The 17,028-nt window shown below is 38.1% G+C and overlaps 1 protein-coding gene across 1 annotated transcript; it reads right to left on the bottom strand.

Moving 5' to 3' along the window:
• Window positions 1-697: 697 nt before the first annotated feature.
• LOC122062513 lies at window positions 698-13,181 on the bottom strand. Its single transcript, XM_042626152.1, has 3 exons — window positions 13,014-13,181; window positions 11,394-11,791; window positions 698-926 (listed from the first exon to the last, which is right to left on the bottom strand). Exons 2-3 carry the CDS (start codon window positions 11,711-11,713, stop codon window positions 917-919), a joined length of 330 nt encoding a protein of 109 aa, XP_042482086.1. The 5' UTR covers window positions 11,714-11,791; window positions 13,014-13,181; the 3' UTR covers window positions 698-916.
• Between the last annotated feature and the right edge of the window lie 3,847 nt (window positions 13,182-17,028).

Below are 17,028 nucleotides of genomic sequence, written 5' to 3'. Positions count from 1 at the left end.
CACCACCACCGCCACCGCCACCACCACCACCACCACCACCACCACCCTCTCCAAAGAAATATAGAGAATCTATTCTCAGAAATTGAACTACCAAACAGATTTCTTATTCTTGAAATATTTCATAGTGATGCAACCAAACAATTTCATTTTCTTGACCAAAAATCTATTTGTTCACTATTTCATGAAAATCAATTCAAAATTGAATTATAAATCAAATCAACTCAGGCCTTAGTTCCACTGGTCTGATTCTTCTGATTTTGATAGTATAACATCAACCTTGAGTTGGGTTTAAGATTCTGCAATCTGATCATTCACCTGAATTTTAGTCTGGAAGACTTAACCTTGTCCTAGTGTCACTAGGACTGCCCCGTAGAATCAGATCCATCCATTGAATCAAAGCTGAGTTTTTCAGCATAGTTTATACCCACTAAGAAGAGAACTCAACCTGACTTTCAGGTCCATCTGACTGCTTGATTCTGTTATATGTCTTCCCCTAAATCTGGACGTTTGTTTCTTTTTGTTTTTTGGATTATGTTTGGTACTATTTTAACTTCTTAAATCACTATTACATTACCACTCCTTACCAAGAGTTCCCATAGTCCTCTTAAAACATAACAATATAAAATCAGCGCCAGTAATAGAAGACATAAAATAAACGTAACTTGAATGCAACAACTGAACCTTCTTTCCCCACCCATTAAAAATAAAATAAAATAAAATAAAATAACTGAATTGCATCTGATTCCCATGATTACAAATAGACCATTGGTCAGCAGAAAAATATATTTGAAACATTAGGAGTTTGTGCCAAACAAAAATACAGAATAACATGAACAAACCTGCAAAATTAACAGCCAGTTGCACACTGAAGATAGACTTAGCAAATAATGCTTCAAGTAGTAACTCAACAAAGTTCTCAAAGACCCCTGCAGCATTGAATATATAAAAGCAGATAAGCATTCTAGCACAACCAGATGGAAAGTACATACATGATTATTCCACCTATTCATAAATAGCCAGAATAGGTGATAGCAGTGACTATTTTTCTCTTATACAAAAGAGGTTATAATAAAGTTGAAACTCATCCATTTATAATAGAAATAATCAGACAGATTTTGAGGGTCCTATTTTCACCCAAAGATCATATAGCTCTAGTTCCTGGAGCTGTCTTTACCAAAAAAAAATTCTGGAGCTATGTTTGTGATAAAGAGTACAGAATGTTGCTGAAATTTCCTCAAGCAATTGCAGCACCCGAAAGTATTGCAGAAGCCAAGATCCCAGAGACGCAAACACAACTGACTCCAGAGCGTCTTTTATTTGCATTGCTGTCTTCTTATTTATCTTTTATTTGTTTTTAATTTCAGATGTTTTTATTAGGATTCTATGGTTAGATGCTATGATTCAATAAGTTGCTTTATTTGGGACATTTAGTTTTAGTAGGTTGGAATTTGGGTAGTGATATGTGCCCCAACCTCTCGTGTATTGGAGATTATGATTTGAATTATTGAAAAACTTCTTTCTCAGAGAGTTGTAGGGAATGAAAATTCTGGGCTTGTTCTTGAGTTTTTTCCGCAAAGTTCCACTACAGATCCTCCCTTTTGGATTGTCGGAACTTGGAAGGAAGACACGTCTTATTGTGTTTCTTCTCTTAAATCTCCATTGTTTCTTTTCAATCATATTTGTATTGTCAGTTTATTTGTTGCGGGCGATCCTAGACTGCATCAGTTGGCATCAAAGCTTAGGAGGAGAAGTTGAGTCTGTTACAGCATGTAGGTGTAGAGGTGGACTGACAGCCCCTATGGAGGACATCAACATGAGAGATGACACGCTGCAGCTCAGCAAAGTATTTTTGAATTGACTCTTGAGGTCGAGATGTTGCAACTTCAGCGACAAGTTACCGATTTGATTCTTGAAACTAAATGCTTGAGAAAAACTTCACAGCGATTGATTCCAACTGAGGAGACATCTAACCATAGTTGTCAAGCGACCCAAGGCAATGGAGAAGGGTGAGAAATTAAAGCGACAGCAACAAGGCGCCTCGGCACTGCCTAGGCGACCAAGGCACCAGTCCAGGCTGAGCCACTTGAACGCCTAGGAGACGCCTTGACAACCTTGCATCTAGGCCTACTCTTCGTCTTCAAAGAGTCAAAAATCTGTTCGAATGAGGAGTACTCATCGACATAGATTCCCTAAACAGATTTCACCAATATGGAACATGAACGTCAATGAAAACAAATCAGAATTTACAGAATCAAATTCAGTCGACGATGAAGTTATGGACCGTTCATCTACTGTCTCTGAGACATGTGATTAGCTTCATTAAACGAAGTTCAATCAAGACAAGTGACGTTGAAGACAAGCACTTCAATATTCAAGTTGATTTTAAAGAACCTCCCAAGTTCAACGAATATCTAGATAAGGACAACACCAAACAAGGTAGCTTTGAAACACTTGAACCAAATTTTGTTTCAGAAGATACAACTAGAATTCTACACGTATTATGACGTAATAGTAGTGCCTACATCAAGCAATTTCAGTATCTTACATATTGAAGTTGTACTTGATATCGACGATGTTTTAGAAATTTTGAGAAGACAGATATACAAACGTTCCATTCCATTGACTCCTACAGTACGTAAGGTGATCCATTTTTAATCGTTACTACATACCTGTCTCTACTTTAGTTTCTTCAAGCCATAAAAGGCAATGACTAACTGCATTTGAATGCATCATATAACCAAGCTGTGAATATTGAATATACCATTTGGTCTCAACACCAAACCTGAGGTTGTGATACAAAATCAGTTACGCAAAATCAAAGACATCACCAATGTTTTGGCTTGGTTTCCATCTGATCCCAGTGGAGGAGAGCACCTTTGATCGGAACAAGAATTCAAGAAAAAATTCTTTTTCAACCTTGAGGACATGATGCAGGCCGGTTTTCACTTTTGATCAATATTGAAGTCCATTATGGCCATATTTTATGGAGGTCCAAGTGTATCGAGGCCCTCAACCATTAGCCCTCGGCCCACTCATCAAATATGATTTGATGTCTTCATGTGAGTTGGACTTCTAGAAGGTCGTGAGAATCAGTTTTGGAAATGATGGAAAATCCAACCTTGCTATATTTGTATTTGGACACCTCATCAAAGGTTGATCCCTCACATGCCAACATCATTATGATCCAATCAAAGAAGTGAAGTGTGACTCAGCATTGCACTTAGTGGAGGATGGCTCATCAATTCTAGAACTTTCCAAATATCATAAGTGCTCGAAATTTCGTTATTTGATCAATGATCTCTTGTTGGGAATGTTCACCTTCCTAGTCTAGAACTAAACTTTGGAAATAGCAAATTTTCATCTTCTCTTATTGGGAATAATGATCTAGCATTGATTGATTGGAGACGAAGATTTTGACTAAGGAGCTCCCTTCCATATTTGTTTGGTCTTTTAATTTTGGTATGTCTTTTGCACCAAAGATTATTGAATGAATGAGAATTGATTCAACTGAATTCGAACTTGGAAGAGTTCACCCCACTTGAAACCTTGAAGAGTTTCACTGCATCCATAAAGAGTTGCAAGCTTGCATCTATCCCTCTTTGCAATTTCCATTTTCCTATGCTTGATTTACTTAGTTGCGCATTTGGAAGAGTGTGTAATTGCTTCTCCTAATCTGTAGCTTCCACAACGAGGATGCATCATTAGTACCTGGGCACAAATAAGAGGCGGATCGAGAGAATCGAACACACTTCTCAAGGTGTATGGGGGTATTGACTCGAACACAAAAGATAGAAATGAATGCAACAAAAGGAGTTCTTCTTTCTAAAGAGATTATATTCGGAACTATTATATGTCCAAGGTCCAATGAAATCATTTCAAAGGTTTTCCCTGACTTTGTCCGTGTCAACAAAAAATTCTAATGATCAATCTGGTTTAGGAATGAATTATGGAATTCAGTCACTCAGGTAAGAACTTAAGGCATTGAAAGACGTGAACCGGGGTCGTTGGGAAAGAAAGATAGGGCATTAGTAGCTGAAACAAGAGAAGCCACCAACATAACTGCCATTAGAGTCCCGAATCAAAGTTTTCCCTTGAACAGGAGCGAAAAGTTGCACCTCTTCAAGGATGTAGTGAAACTTTTCAAGGTTTCAAGGGGAAACTCCTCTAGGTTCAAACTCAATTGAGTCCATTCATCCATTCAATCATCATCTTTCATAGTAGAATTCGATTTAAATAGGAAAAGATATCCTAAATCTCAAGTCACTAATTTAAAGATCCTATAGAGGTTACGTAGAGAAAACAGACCTAATCAAGGTAACATTTACTAAGGTAGGTTCCTTGGCACAAAAGACGTACTAAAATTAAGAGATCAAACAAACATGGAAGCAAGACTCTTTAGTCATAATCTTCTTCTCCAAGATAAGCTTTAATCAATGCTGGATAGAAATATTACTATTTCCAAAGTCCAATTTCATACTAAAATGGGTCGATATTTCCAATAAGAGATAGTTGGTCAAAAACCAAAATTTTAAGCAATTATAACAATTGAAAATTTTTAGGATTGATGAGTCATCATCCACTAAGTGCAATATTGAGTCACCTCCACTTACTCATGTGGTTGAATCAAACCAATGTTAACATGCAAGGAAATCACATACAAATATGACAATGTTAGAATTTGCATCATCTTTTTCAAAATGGATCCATACAACCTTCTAGAAGTCCAACTCGCATAAAGGCATTGAATCATACTCATAGTCATCAAGGCATCGCCTAGGCGACCAAGAGGCCTAGTTGGGGAGTGGGTGACTGTCGCCTTATTGTATTGGCGCCTTATTGCACGGCGTAACACTTATTTATGTCAAAAAGTAAATGTTTCATTTACTTGCAATTTTATTCATAAATAAGACAACACCCTCTATTTGAATCTAATAAAAAATAGTTTAAAATCAAATTCCAAAAGGATAAAAGTCAACCCCCCAGTTCAAGAATAAAATTTTGATTTTTGGTTATAAGGGTGATTTTTTATTTTTCAAATTCTGGGGTTTTTCTCAATTCTGAAAATTTCATAAATCTTATCAGAATAAGACATTGTTAAAAACAAAAAGTCCAATAAAATAATCTTTTGTTTTGATATCCATAAATTGTTTCATTTAGGTGATTTTAACAGTATTTCAAGACTTTTTAAAATAAGTTTGACCAGAACATAACTTGGTCATTTCAACTCAGATTTAAATAATCTTAGATTTGTTCGAAAGCTGATTTTGTGCTCTACCTAATACAAAAATTCATGTAAAATAAAATCATTTGACCAGTCAAACCTACTAGAGAACAAGAACATTTCTCTGAACGTTGATTTTGATGACTTAGTGTGACTTATTGTTTATTTTTTATGACTTGATGTGGCTTAATGGTGATTTTTTTTATAATACAAGGTATATGTAACTTACTAAATAATGTTCGAATAGAGGAAAAATAAGAAACAGCACTTGATCAACTTGGTTGCCTAGGCGGGCACCTTGTTGCCTAAGCACTTAGGCACCCCTCCAACGCTTTGGTTCACCTCACCACCTTGACAACTATGATCATAGTTGATTATGCAGGCCTTGGGCTCAATTGGGTTGATTGTTGAAGGCCTCGACATACTTAGACATCTATAAAATATGAGGATGGCCATAATGGACTTTATGATTGATCAGAAATGAAATCTGGCCTACATGATATAAGCATCTCACTGTTTTTCTTCACTTAAATCTCCATTGTTTCTTTTCAGCCTTATTTGTTTTGTCAGTCTATTTGTTGCAGCTCATCCTAGATTGCATTAGTTTGTTAACAAAAACAGGATGTAACCCACAATGGAGGAAAAAAATTATTGATAGGCATCACAAAGATTCAAGTCCTGCAACGACTCATACAACGGTCCATGACTTACTACTGACTTGTACTCAAAGAAATTAACATAAGACAATAGGGAAACATTCTAGAAGACTAAATCTGACTTTGGCTACTTGTTAACACAAAAAAGCAAACAAAAGGGGACCAAATTACTGTTCAAGGTCACTGTTCACGTGAACAGTAATTTCTGGTTTTGAGTTGGCTTGGTAGGCCAACACATTGGGGCTGGCTGGTCTAGTTTGATGGAACCAGCAGCCCCTTCTTTTGCAGGCTCAATCTACATGACTACATCAGAAAGAAACTGATCATGTTGGTGAGTCTTCTGGTAAAAAAAAAAAAAATTGATTCAACAAATGATGCTGAAAAACAAACAAAAGGAAAGAATGATGCTTCAGATTGTATTGCTGAAGATCACATCAGAGATCAAGAAACAGCAGATCACATAATTGAAAAATCTGCTTCTGCTGGTGCTGATGTTGGGTTTGGAGTCTCTTCTTCTGACAAAATCATTGGCCCACCCAGATGATAAATAACAACATCAGTGGCAATTTCTTAATTTATAAAACAATCCAACACCTTAAATGTAACTAAACAAGTGAATTGACCCAACAGGAAATAGATTTTGGAAGGGGGTTCTCTGGTAATTAAATTGAAGTAGGGGACACAACAAAACCAGATCACAGGAGAAGCTTCAAATAATATTTAGAAGATATAGGATCAAGTGCAAATATTAACTTTGGTCTTCATCTTCCTTCGATAAACACAGGAACATGGTAGAGTTCAAGACCAAAATTTGCGCTCCAACCTTGTGAATCACCTTCCAACAGTCCTGAGATTTCAGAACCAGAATCTCCCAGGCCTACCGAGTCAATCCAAACTCCAACAACCCCAGAAACCTGTGGTATTTGCATTATAACTTCTGAAACTGGAAATCAATGCTAGTTGCAGATTCCGATTATTTTCAGAAAATGAGTTCTCAATAGGGATGAAGTTAGGCGATGAGGATCTGAAGTTCAAGCCATTTTATGGTAGCAATCCAAACTCCAAATCCAGAAACCAAAAGAAGAATAATTGGGAATTCCAAATGCTCTCTCTCTCTCTCTCTCTCTCTCTCATGCCGAATCCAACTTCTTAACGTTAGAACAGAGTATAGTCCACTAGTGAAAGGGGAACAATAATAGAAATAAAAAAACAGAAAATAAAAGGAACAAGGAATAGTTAGGAAAACAAAGAAGGGGGGACGAGTATGAAAGAGATCAGACCTGTGAATCTGGATCGAACAGATAAGGAAAGAGGAATACAGCCTATAACCTCAGTGCACAGCAGCGCAAGAACGCAAAGGTAAACTTTATTCAATCAACTATGCTTAATCATTGGTTGCATGCATGTTTATCAAAAGGAAAGACTCCTAATATTCTAATCTCATAATCATATCCTGAGACTGGAAACCTAATATTCTTATCTCTTAATCACATCCTGAGACTGGAAACAAACTTAACTCAACCTCCAACTCCTATGGTAACTAACATCATCTAATTGCAACAAAATTACAAGAATATCCCCTACATGTATGAAACTGCATCAATTATCTTCTGAAGAAACCTGGCAGAACATGAAAGCAGGAGCCTCTAAACAAAGAATTTGAGTCGCTCGATCTTTATTTAACAGCTACTAGATCAAGTTTCCAGCTCTGAGAATACAACATTAGCATGGATTGCAAGTTTCAAAGAAATTTACATGAGATAAGAAATGCTAATTGATGCTAAAGGGCAAGTGTTTTCTAATAAGGTATTGGTTATCCAAAGAATTTTTTATTTAAAACCATGGAAATTTTTTAGAATATAGTTGATTATTAGAATAGGGAAGAATACACCCATGGTCTATATATTTACTTGGAATAAGGAATGAAATTGATTTTGTGCATAAGGAGTGGATCGTTCCAACTGTATGATTGCATACGCAAACCTCCACATAATTTATCATGGTGAAAAGCCTCATTTTTTTCCATTTCTTCTTTCTTTTCTGTTTAATTATTCAATAACCATGTTCTCTAGTCAAGTCAATATACAAGTCAGTTTCAATGTCTTATTTTTAAGGTTCTGCTTTGGGTTTAGATCTGTTTATTTTTGCACCTGATTTATGTTGTTCACTTGTTTGGCCCTATTGGTTTGCCACCAGAATCCTCTGTAATTTGGAACCCAGATCAGTTAACAGATACTGGTTCAGATTTGAATTAAAGTCTGTCACTCTAATTGAATTCTGCATTTGATCTTCAGGTTCAAACTTGTTTCTGATTTAGTTCCAGAACTACTGAAGTTTGTATTAGTTGTTCACTTGTTCCTTATTGATAAACTGTAATTCTAGAATTCCCTCTAGTTTGGGTCCATTACCCGACCACAGGCATTCTACTCCCTGCCTGCATCAGTGTACTTGAAGGATTATGGAATATTGGTCTGGAACTTCACAATGGAAGATTCAAGGATAAGGACGGACGTGAATATATACTGATAGACAGATCTTGTTGTCTAATCCCAGATATCAAGGAGGTTACTGGGATGTGGAGAAGTGCTGCACCTCCAATAATAAAGGTATCTGCTAGAGTACTCCTGTTGAACAGGCTATTGATCCTTCAAGCATTCAAGTAGAAAGACTTCAAGTTAGCTACTCAACATTTTCTTTGTTATGAGGAAAAAGAAACAGCAGCTTAGATGTTTCTGGAGTGTGAAAAGGCTTATGCCTAGTGGACTAACTTCCTGGATGGCTGGACCTCTGTGTGATGCAAGTGCACAACCTTGGACCGATCCAAACCCATCTAGGTGTCCACACAGATTAACAGGGTCCAATTTGGGTCTCTGGCTAGTAGGATGTTTTAGGAATTTATTTATTTCTTTTTTGGGATTAACATGCAACTCTTTATTTTGTTAGCTCAAGTAAGAGATAGATACATAGGAGTTATTCTGTTTTTCTTACTTGGGTAGATTTGGTAGGATATTGTTTCCAATTTGAGTTTATTCCTTAGTAGAGTAGGTTTTTATATTTGAGATGGTTTTCCTCTTATAAATATTTAACCGATGTACAAGTATTGAGCAGATTGAAAAGATAAATTGAGATTGTGTTTCAGAGCCTGTAATGGGTGTGTGCTTGTGCGAGCTTCCGTCTTCCCCCCTTCTTCTTGTGTGATCCTCTCTCCCCTGCAACTCTGAGACACATCTCAAAGATTCTTTCCCTTCTCCCAACCAGGCCTCCACCAATGTGTCAAGGCAGCTAATTCTGAGATCAAGTTCCTGTATTCCCAATGGGCAAGAATCCAGTATCTAAGAATTGGTGTGATTCTATAAAATCTTACCACCTATTGTCGTCTCATGGGGTCTATGCAAAGAAAGAATACATTCAGAATTTGGCTGCTTCTGATTGGGCAAGTGGGAAAATGAAGGCATACGAAGGGAAGACTTGGGGAATAATTGGTTGTCTACCTTGTAAATTCGAAGATTCTTTTTCTACCCACATTTTATCTCTTAGAGTTTATAGATACAGGTGTATATCATTTCTACATGTTCTTTTGAATTTTTTTTTGAATTATATTTTTTCAGATTAGGCATTGAAAATAGTTTTTGGTAGATGCTAACAGTAAAAGGTAGACCTTGACAGTACCGATTTTTCTTAATAACATGGCGTAGGGGATAAAGGATTTAAACTAGATTCAGAGAAGGGAGATGGAGCGAATGTAGCATTTTTGCGGAGTTAAGAGATTTAGATTATGAAAACAATTAAAATAACCAGCAGCATGAAAACAATGAATTCTGCATCTGACGTATTCTGTATTCACTTTAAAAAATATGAGAAGAATTCTGATGCAGGGAAGGAGCTAAAGGCATACTCCCACAAGAAGCAAAACAGGCCAGCAGGCCTTGCTAAAGCCTAGCTCAGCGAGGCTGAATGAGCTAGGCTGTTTTTCCAGCCCATTCGTAGGTCTGGTCCCAGCTCATCTGGGGCTTAGTAGTATTTTAGTTATAAGTGGTTATTTGTTTTCCTAGTTTGATTAGGATTCTTTTTAAGTTGCAGTTGTAATCAGCAACAAGTTAATTTAGTAGTTTGATTAAGAGAGTTTTCCTATTCAGATTAGGAATAGGTTATTGCTATATAAACTGTAGAGCCAAGAGCTCAGCACATTATTGATTAAAAATTAAAGTTTGTCTCTGCAACTACTGTGAGATTCAGCATGGCATGAAGCTTTTAGGACAGAGGGAATCTGCTCCTGTGGGTGGGCAACCTGGTTTTCTTATTTCTATCTCATACTCTGTTTTATGCAAATTAGGTACTGTTTTATTCCTTCATCAATTGATACTTCTGATCCTAGGTTTTCACCACAGATTTGTGTAGTTCTTAATCTGAGAGTTGGTTGTTAATATTGATTACTTATCTGATCTTACAAAACTTTCAATCACTGATCTATTCCTCCTTGAGGTTCCCTGTTTTGGCTTACTTTCAGCCTTTTTTGTGAGCTAGCCGCACCCTGATCAGACCATCAGATCTGGGTAAGTTTTGGGGGCATTTAGTTCCCCCCCCCCCCTCCCCAAAAAAAAAAAAGGTGTAACTCAACCAGGGTTTGGAGGGTTTCTGACCTGTGGATTTGGTTCTATTGGAAATCATTCCAATTACAGTCTATTTGTAACTCAGATCTGGCTTTCTTTTGATTACGTAGAATCCGGCCATTAGAACTGAATCAGATTTGGAGGTTTAGTTGATCCTACCTAGGGTGATATCCAATTCAAATTTCAGCCTAATCTAAATGGTTATTTGATTAAATTTCATCATCTCAATTTGCTGGATTTTGTGATCAGATTCTAAGATTCTTCAATTTCTCTCAATCTGACCATTGAATCTCTCCCATCTTTTACAGGGTTCCCAACGTACATATTTGTAACTAATTTCTACAATTTGACCTTCATCTTAGAAGATTTGATTTTATGTTAACTTTTGGGTCACTTGTCTAAGTTGGGTTTGCTAGGGATCTTGTCCGGGAGATTATCCTATCACCCCCCAACCAAATCCCTTCAAGTTTCTGTCCATAAAGATGGTTCGATGGATGCCTCCACGTGAATGGAAAATCAGAATAAATGAGAAATTCAGAGGAATTTCACACAGAAAATTTGTATGTGAAGGCAGCAACAGTAGCATAAAAACAGTCAAACTTTCTTAAGAGAGCATGGCAGATATTAAAAAATTTTCCTCCTGCTTCCCCTTGACTGGAAGCTCAAGAAAATGCTAATTCATCAAGGTTCTTCTGGATCTTGCTTGATCAACAAGTTAAAGTCATTAAGATGTTCTATTGAAATCCAAGTTGAATTTCAACTGGGAAATCAATAAACTAAACCATGCTCAAATAGTAACAGTAAATACGTTTTCATGAGCTTTTCCTTTTAGTCTTTCACTAATGATACAGTGAATTGTGTGTCTGTGAAATGTGAATGGCTTTGGTTTTTGAGGATGTATGTTACCTGACTTTCTTTACAAGGATGGCTTGAAGCTTGCGAGCAAGCTCCTGGGATCTGATCCTTCGCTCCAATGCTTTACGAGCTAGGACACGCTTCTCAGAGTTCTTGACATGGTGCCTCTGCTGGCGCTTTATCAGACGTTCCATGCCACTTGATTGCATCTTACGCTGCATTATAACCAGCGCTTGCTCAAGGTTCCCATTCCGCACCCTTACTCGAATCCCTCGCCACTGCTGAAATTGCTGATGCATTGAACTCAATGGATTACATGCAAGCCAAGGGGATCTGAAGAAGTTTGATGCTTGCTTCGCTAACAAGTTCATTTCTTAGGTATTTGTTTGTTTCCCAAGGTTTTCAGGATTCACAAGAGACTGGCAGGGGTGCCTATTTGAGGACTTGAGCTGCATAAACAGCTAGAGAGGATGAGCAATGGTAGTTCAGAACTTTTAAACATAAAACTAAATACCATACGTACAATTAGATGACGTTAAACTATGTTAATACCAACTATTTGATAGAAGAGTACCATATAGATCCAAAAGCAAAAGAACAAAAGGCTTGAGATCACTTGTTTTTTTCTTCGAAACCACTCTTTTTTTATTTGCTAACGACGGGTGTTCAGGCCTTCGGCCTGACTTGTCCCGCGGGTCCATACTGACCCCACAACCCCATGGACCGGGTCATACCGGGTTGAATGGGAACCATTCAACTTTCACTGAAAGCAATGAAGAGCACTGTGAGTGGCCCAAGGTGTGCCTAGTGGGAGTCGAACTTATGACGTCCGAGTTTACGGCTCATACCGAGTTCATTGCTCACCAACTGCGCTACCCCCTTGGGTTTCTTCGGAACCACTCATCAGATCAGCAGAAATGATAAGCATATACCCCACTGGCAGACCGCAAACAAACCCTTACCCAAGTATGAACTACGAATATTGCTTCAGAGTTTTATACCAGTCAATTGACCTTAGATTTTTTTTTTTTTTTTTTTTCACAATAAATTGTAGAAACTTTGAGAGAGGTGGTCCCCTTGCCCTAAAATGGGTTCCTACATATATTGTGCTTGACCCCCCCCCAAAAAAAAATGCATAAGCTAAAGTAATGTAATAAGAACTAATACCATAAATGAACAATTCTTCAAACCAAATTCCCTTAAATCATGACTTAACTCTAACATCTCAACACTTGCTTCTTGAATTTAGAGAACATAGACATAAAATACCAAAATCTGGAATCATAAAATACGACCATCAACAAGAACCATTATTCATAAATAAAATACTCATTGTTCTTGTAACAGCATGAAACTGAACAAAACAAGAAAATATAACAGATGAACAACAATTTAATGACAACAAAAGATGGAGCTATTGAATTGAAATTCTATGAAAGTCCAAAAGATGTTAAAAATAAAACCATTTACAATTCAGAAAAACAAATGCCAACTTTCTTCTGCTCGAAGATAAATAACTTACAATCGAGATCTCAGATAAAATATGAAAATCATAACAACGAAGGCCTAAGCTTCATCATCAATAAGAGTTTAGAATGAATTAGGTAGAATTTCAGAGATCGAATTCAAAGTACATGGGACTAACAAACCAAGAATTAGAAGAGGACTTACCACTACCAGTTACCACGGCCAACCGGAGAGTAGTTGCTATACATTCGAGGATAGGGTTTAATGCTTCAGTAGGGGGTGGACGGGGAGATGGTAGAACGCAGGGGGCGAGCAACAGTGCAGATTGGGAGCCCGAGACCACCCAAAGCCCGCCCGAAAATTTTCGGGCTTGGTCTGGGCTCGGGCTAAGAAATCTCAATCTAAGTATAGGGCCGGCATGGGCTTCAGGTTAAGGCCTTGGGCTAGGTTGGCCCAGCTCGGGTCTAATTTAAATTTGTGATATATTACAGCACTAATTACATGTTAAGTTCACCAGTAATTCTACCTCCAAAATAAAATTCACCATTACTTTTTTTTTTTTTTTGGGGGGGGGGGGTTTAACGGAAAAAAGGTGCTCCATGGTAGTGATCATAGCCCCCCGGGCTAAAGCTCCCATAAGGCAAGCAGTGCTTCTGCCAGGACCAACGAGCAATGGTGAAATGCATATCTAAGGTTCACCATTAATTTATTGTATCAAAGGTTGGATGGCCATTGATTTTAGCATATCTAAGGTGATACCTACCCCTTTAACCCTCAAAAAAAAAAAATAAGACCTACATTAATATGCATTGAGATGCATTAGGTATGATCCCAAATATAGCAAGTGCTATATATGATACGAAAATTATGATCTTAAACTTGTGTTGCTCTTAATGTTATTGAAATATAATTTTATAAAATAAGAAAAATGTAAAAATTGAGGTAAATTGGTCAAATGATCAAAACACCCCTAACTAGGCTATTTGCTCTAACATACATGACCTAATTAAGGGAGTTGTTGAAAAAAGGGGTGATCCATTGTTAAATTCTATTGTAATGTTGAGCGAAGTTATAAAAGGGTTGAAGCTTTGAGACGAAGTGCCAAACCCAAGCTTGATTCATATGCAAATAATTAGATCTATGATTCTAGTTGCAAATTCTCTCTCTTTCTTCTCATTAGCACAGACAACCAACCCCTCAAAGAAGGCAACTGTCACACCCCGCTCCTGCTAAGATACCAGTGGTGTGAATAAGACACTTACCCATTTTATATCTCTAGCAGAATCTCTAATAGCAGTACCTCAACTATCGCAACCATAATATTACTGAACCAACTAAAATCATCGCAGCTGAATCAAAGTATAGTATAAGCGGAATAACATAAATCTGTTAGGGAAAACAACTAATGTTAATATATTACATAACACAAGTTATTCTTTTCACATTTGTTAAAACATACATATAGTAACCCAAAAAGTATACCATCCAAAAATACAGTATCAAAGATGACGGCAAACCATCACTTGGCTCAAGGTGCGGCATACGTACAGGTATCACAAGTACAATCTGGATCATGTTGCTTGGGTTATGGTAGGGGTGTCAATCGGTCTAGCCGGGCTAGTCTCGATCTGCCCTAACAGGGCCTGGCTGTGTGAAATCTTTGCACCGTGAACACCCATTTACTTAAACAGACCTAGATTTAGGGGGCATGATACGGTTTGTAATCGGACCGATCATTGTCGGGCTTTAATCAGGCTACCTTAAACGGGCATTAAACGGGCTATGGACCTATTTACTTCTAAATGTGCTCTAAACGTGCCTACCCTAAAATCCTTTTTTAAAGGGATTAAACTATTGACTTTAAAACTACTAAAAGATAACATTCACAATTCTAGAACCAAGGGAATCATGTCTTTAACAATTGAATGTCCCATTTAGCAAGATCCAAGGGAAATTATATATAAATATCCAAGGGAATCATGTCTTTAAAATGTAATCTAAGTTGCAAGAATTACATTCTTTTTAACAATTGAATGTCCCATTTAGAATGTGGATATTTTAGTCCTATATATTCTTTACTCATATTTTGTAGTATTAGTGGTAAAATAGGTATTTAAGCATTTTTTTAAAGGGGTCGGGCCGATCGGGCTAAATGAGTCGGTTCTAACGGGCTTCTTAAGTGTGTCAGGTTAGTCGGACGCCCGACGGGCTAATGGCCTGCACTGTGAATGCCCGTTTAATAAACAGGTTGGGCTGAAGCCTAACACGTTTATTAAATGGGCCGATTCAGGTCAGGCCTTAAGCAACTCGGGCTCGGTCGGCCTACCGGTGCAGGCTCAGGATTGACACCCCTAGGTTATGGTTCCACCAGTCACCACCATACTCAGGCATAGAGAAAGAAGTATCGTTGCCCAGTGGTACGAGAGCACTTGCATCATCATCTAAAAAACAACACGCATGTGGTATGAGCTCCAACTAGCTCAGTGAGGGATGGGATTCATGCAAGCACATACACATAGTCCATGATGCATGAATGATGTAGTCATTTTACTTTAAATCACCTAACATACAACTAAGTCAGGTTCATGCTACTACGACACATTAGGTTGTATCCCTGATCCCGAGAATCGCACATCAGTCATACAACGATACAAACCTTAGTTGTGATTAGGAGCTTTCCAGTCCTGGAATGTGACCATTATACCGAGCAAACCCCTGATAATCCTCTCCTGGCAGTCACGGCACTAGAATTACCATCAGTCACGCTAAACTAGTTTCTGCTCAATAACCACATCGTACCACAGAAGTGGCATTTCGGAAGGGTTCATTGAACATACCATGGTTGGGTTATCCAACACCTTACCCTATGTTGGCAAAGGATCATAGCATAGGAAATGTGACCTAAACAAAGTATGCTATATGTCATGCATAAAGATACAGGTAGTATGAAATATGATACCAGAATTGCCATTGGCCACATCACATCCATGCCCAAGCCTATCTAGCATACAAATAGTTAAGTATGAGATACGTAGTACCGGAAATACCATTGGTCACACCGTGCACCCATATCCAAGTATGGCCATAGCATACACAATACCAAAATTACCATCGATCACAAAGTGCATCCACAACTATAGCTAACTCTAATGTGCACCCAATGCATGATGCAATCATCCATATGGCGATCATGGTACTGGAACCACCTCGGTCACATCGGATCCTATCACATAGTTCAAAACACATATACAGATCAAATACAATGACACATGTTATATAGTTCAAATATAATTCAACATGTTATACAATTCATACAAATCATACAAGTAGTTGAAATTATCTACACATAATTGTTATGGCAAGCACCCATTTCTATAATTTTAAAACACTCAAAAAATAAAGTCAGACCACCACTTACCTCGTCAATAGACTGACCTAGGTGAAAATACTGAAGTTGTAAACCCGAGTCAAACCCCCCTATGCCTCACCGATTTGTGATTGTCCCTGTCCTAGGTACAAGGGTAAACGTGCAGTAACACGTGTCGAGAACATCTAAGGGACCCATAGGGTTTGCCCCAAAAAGGATGTCAAAATTGATAGTTCAGAAATGTCATCGAATTGAGGTCACCAGATCCACGGTTCATGTCACTAAATTGACCCTATGTGAAACAGGTGGCTTAGGTAGAGGCCACTTAAGGGCTCTGGGTTCACCAGATTTGGGTCACCAGATTGACCCTGTCCTTCTAATGGCAAACCCAAAAATTTAGCAAGCTTGTGGGCATTATCGACTCGGACCCAATCGCTGAAATGTATTCTGTAGAGATTGTAGGGGGCCTTCTTACCTCTCATTTAAGCCAAACTATTTACGTTTCCCCCAAGCCATTTGGGAGATACGTCAAAGAAATTGTTGAAACCCTAATCTCCCTATTTGGTCAAAATGTCATTGGAGCTTGGGTAGCTTGCGATGAGCTTGAGAAACACGCGAAGGAGTTCGGTGCACACCAACCTGACTATCGGAAAGCAGCGGGGGCAAAGGCTTAGCCCTCTACCCGCCAAATCCAAGGTTTGCACAAAGATCAAAGACCAAAAATGAAGGGAAAAGGGGTTTGGGAAGGTAGCACCTACCTTCGACTGCAACCGGCAACCACACCCGTAGCCAAGAGCTTCCCCTTCCTTCTCCTTCTTCTCCTTTTCCTCTTTTCTTTCCCTCCCCCATGTT

This window comes from Macadamia integrifolia, unplaced genomic scaffold (assembly GCF_013358625.1).
Source record: "Macadamia integrifolia cultivar HAES 741 unplaced genomic scaffold, SCU_Mint_v3 scaffold1058, whole genome shotgun sequence".
In the NCBI taxonomy this organism is placed as follows: Eukaryota; Viridiplantae; Streptophyta; class Magnoliopsida; order Proteales; family Proteaceae; genus Macadamia; species Macadamia integrifolia.
The sequence above is the reverse complement of the archived record's forward strand: the minus strand, read 5'-3'. Positions and strand labels throughout refer to the sequence as shown.

Bases quoted from the DNA above. Each gene is read 5' to 3' on its own strand.
- LOC122062513 (XM_042626152.1), bottom strand. From the start codon at position 11,713: ATGAACTTGTTAGCGAAGCAAGCATCAAACTTCTTCAGATCCCCTTGG.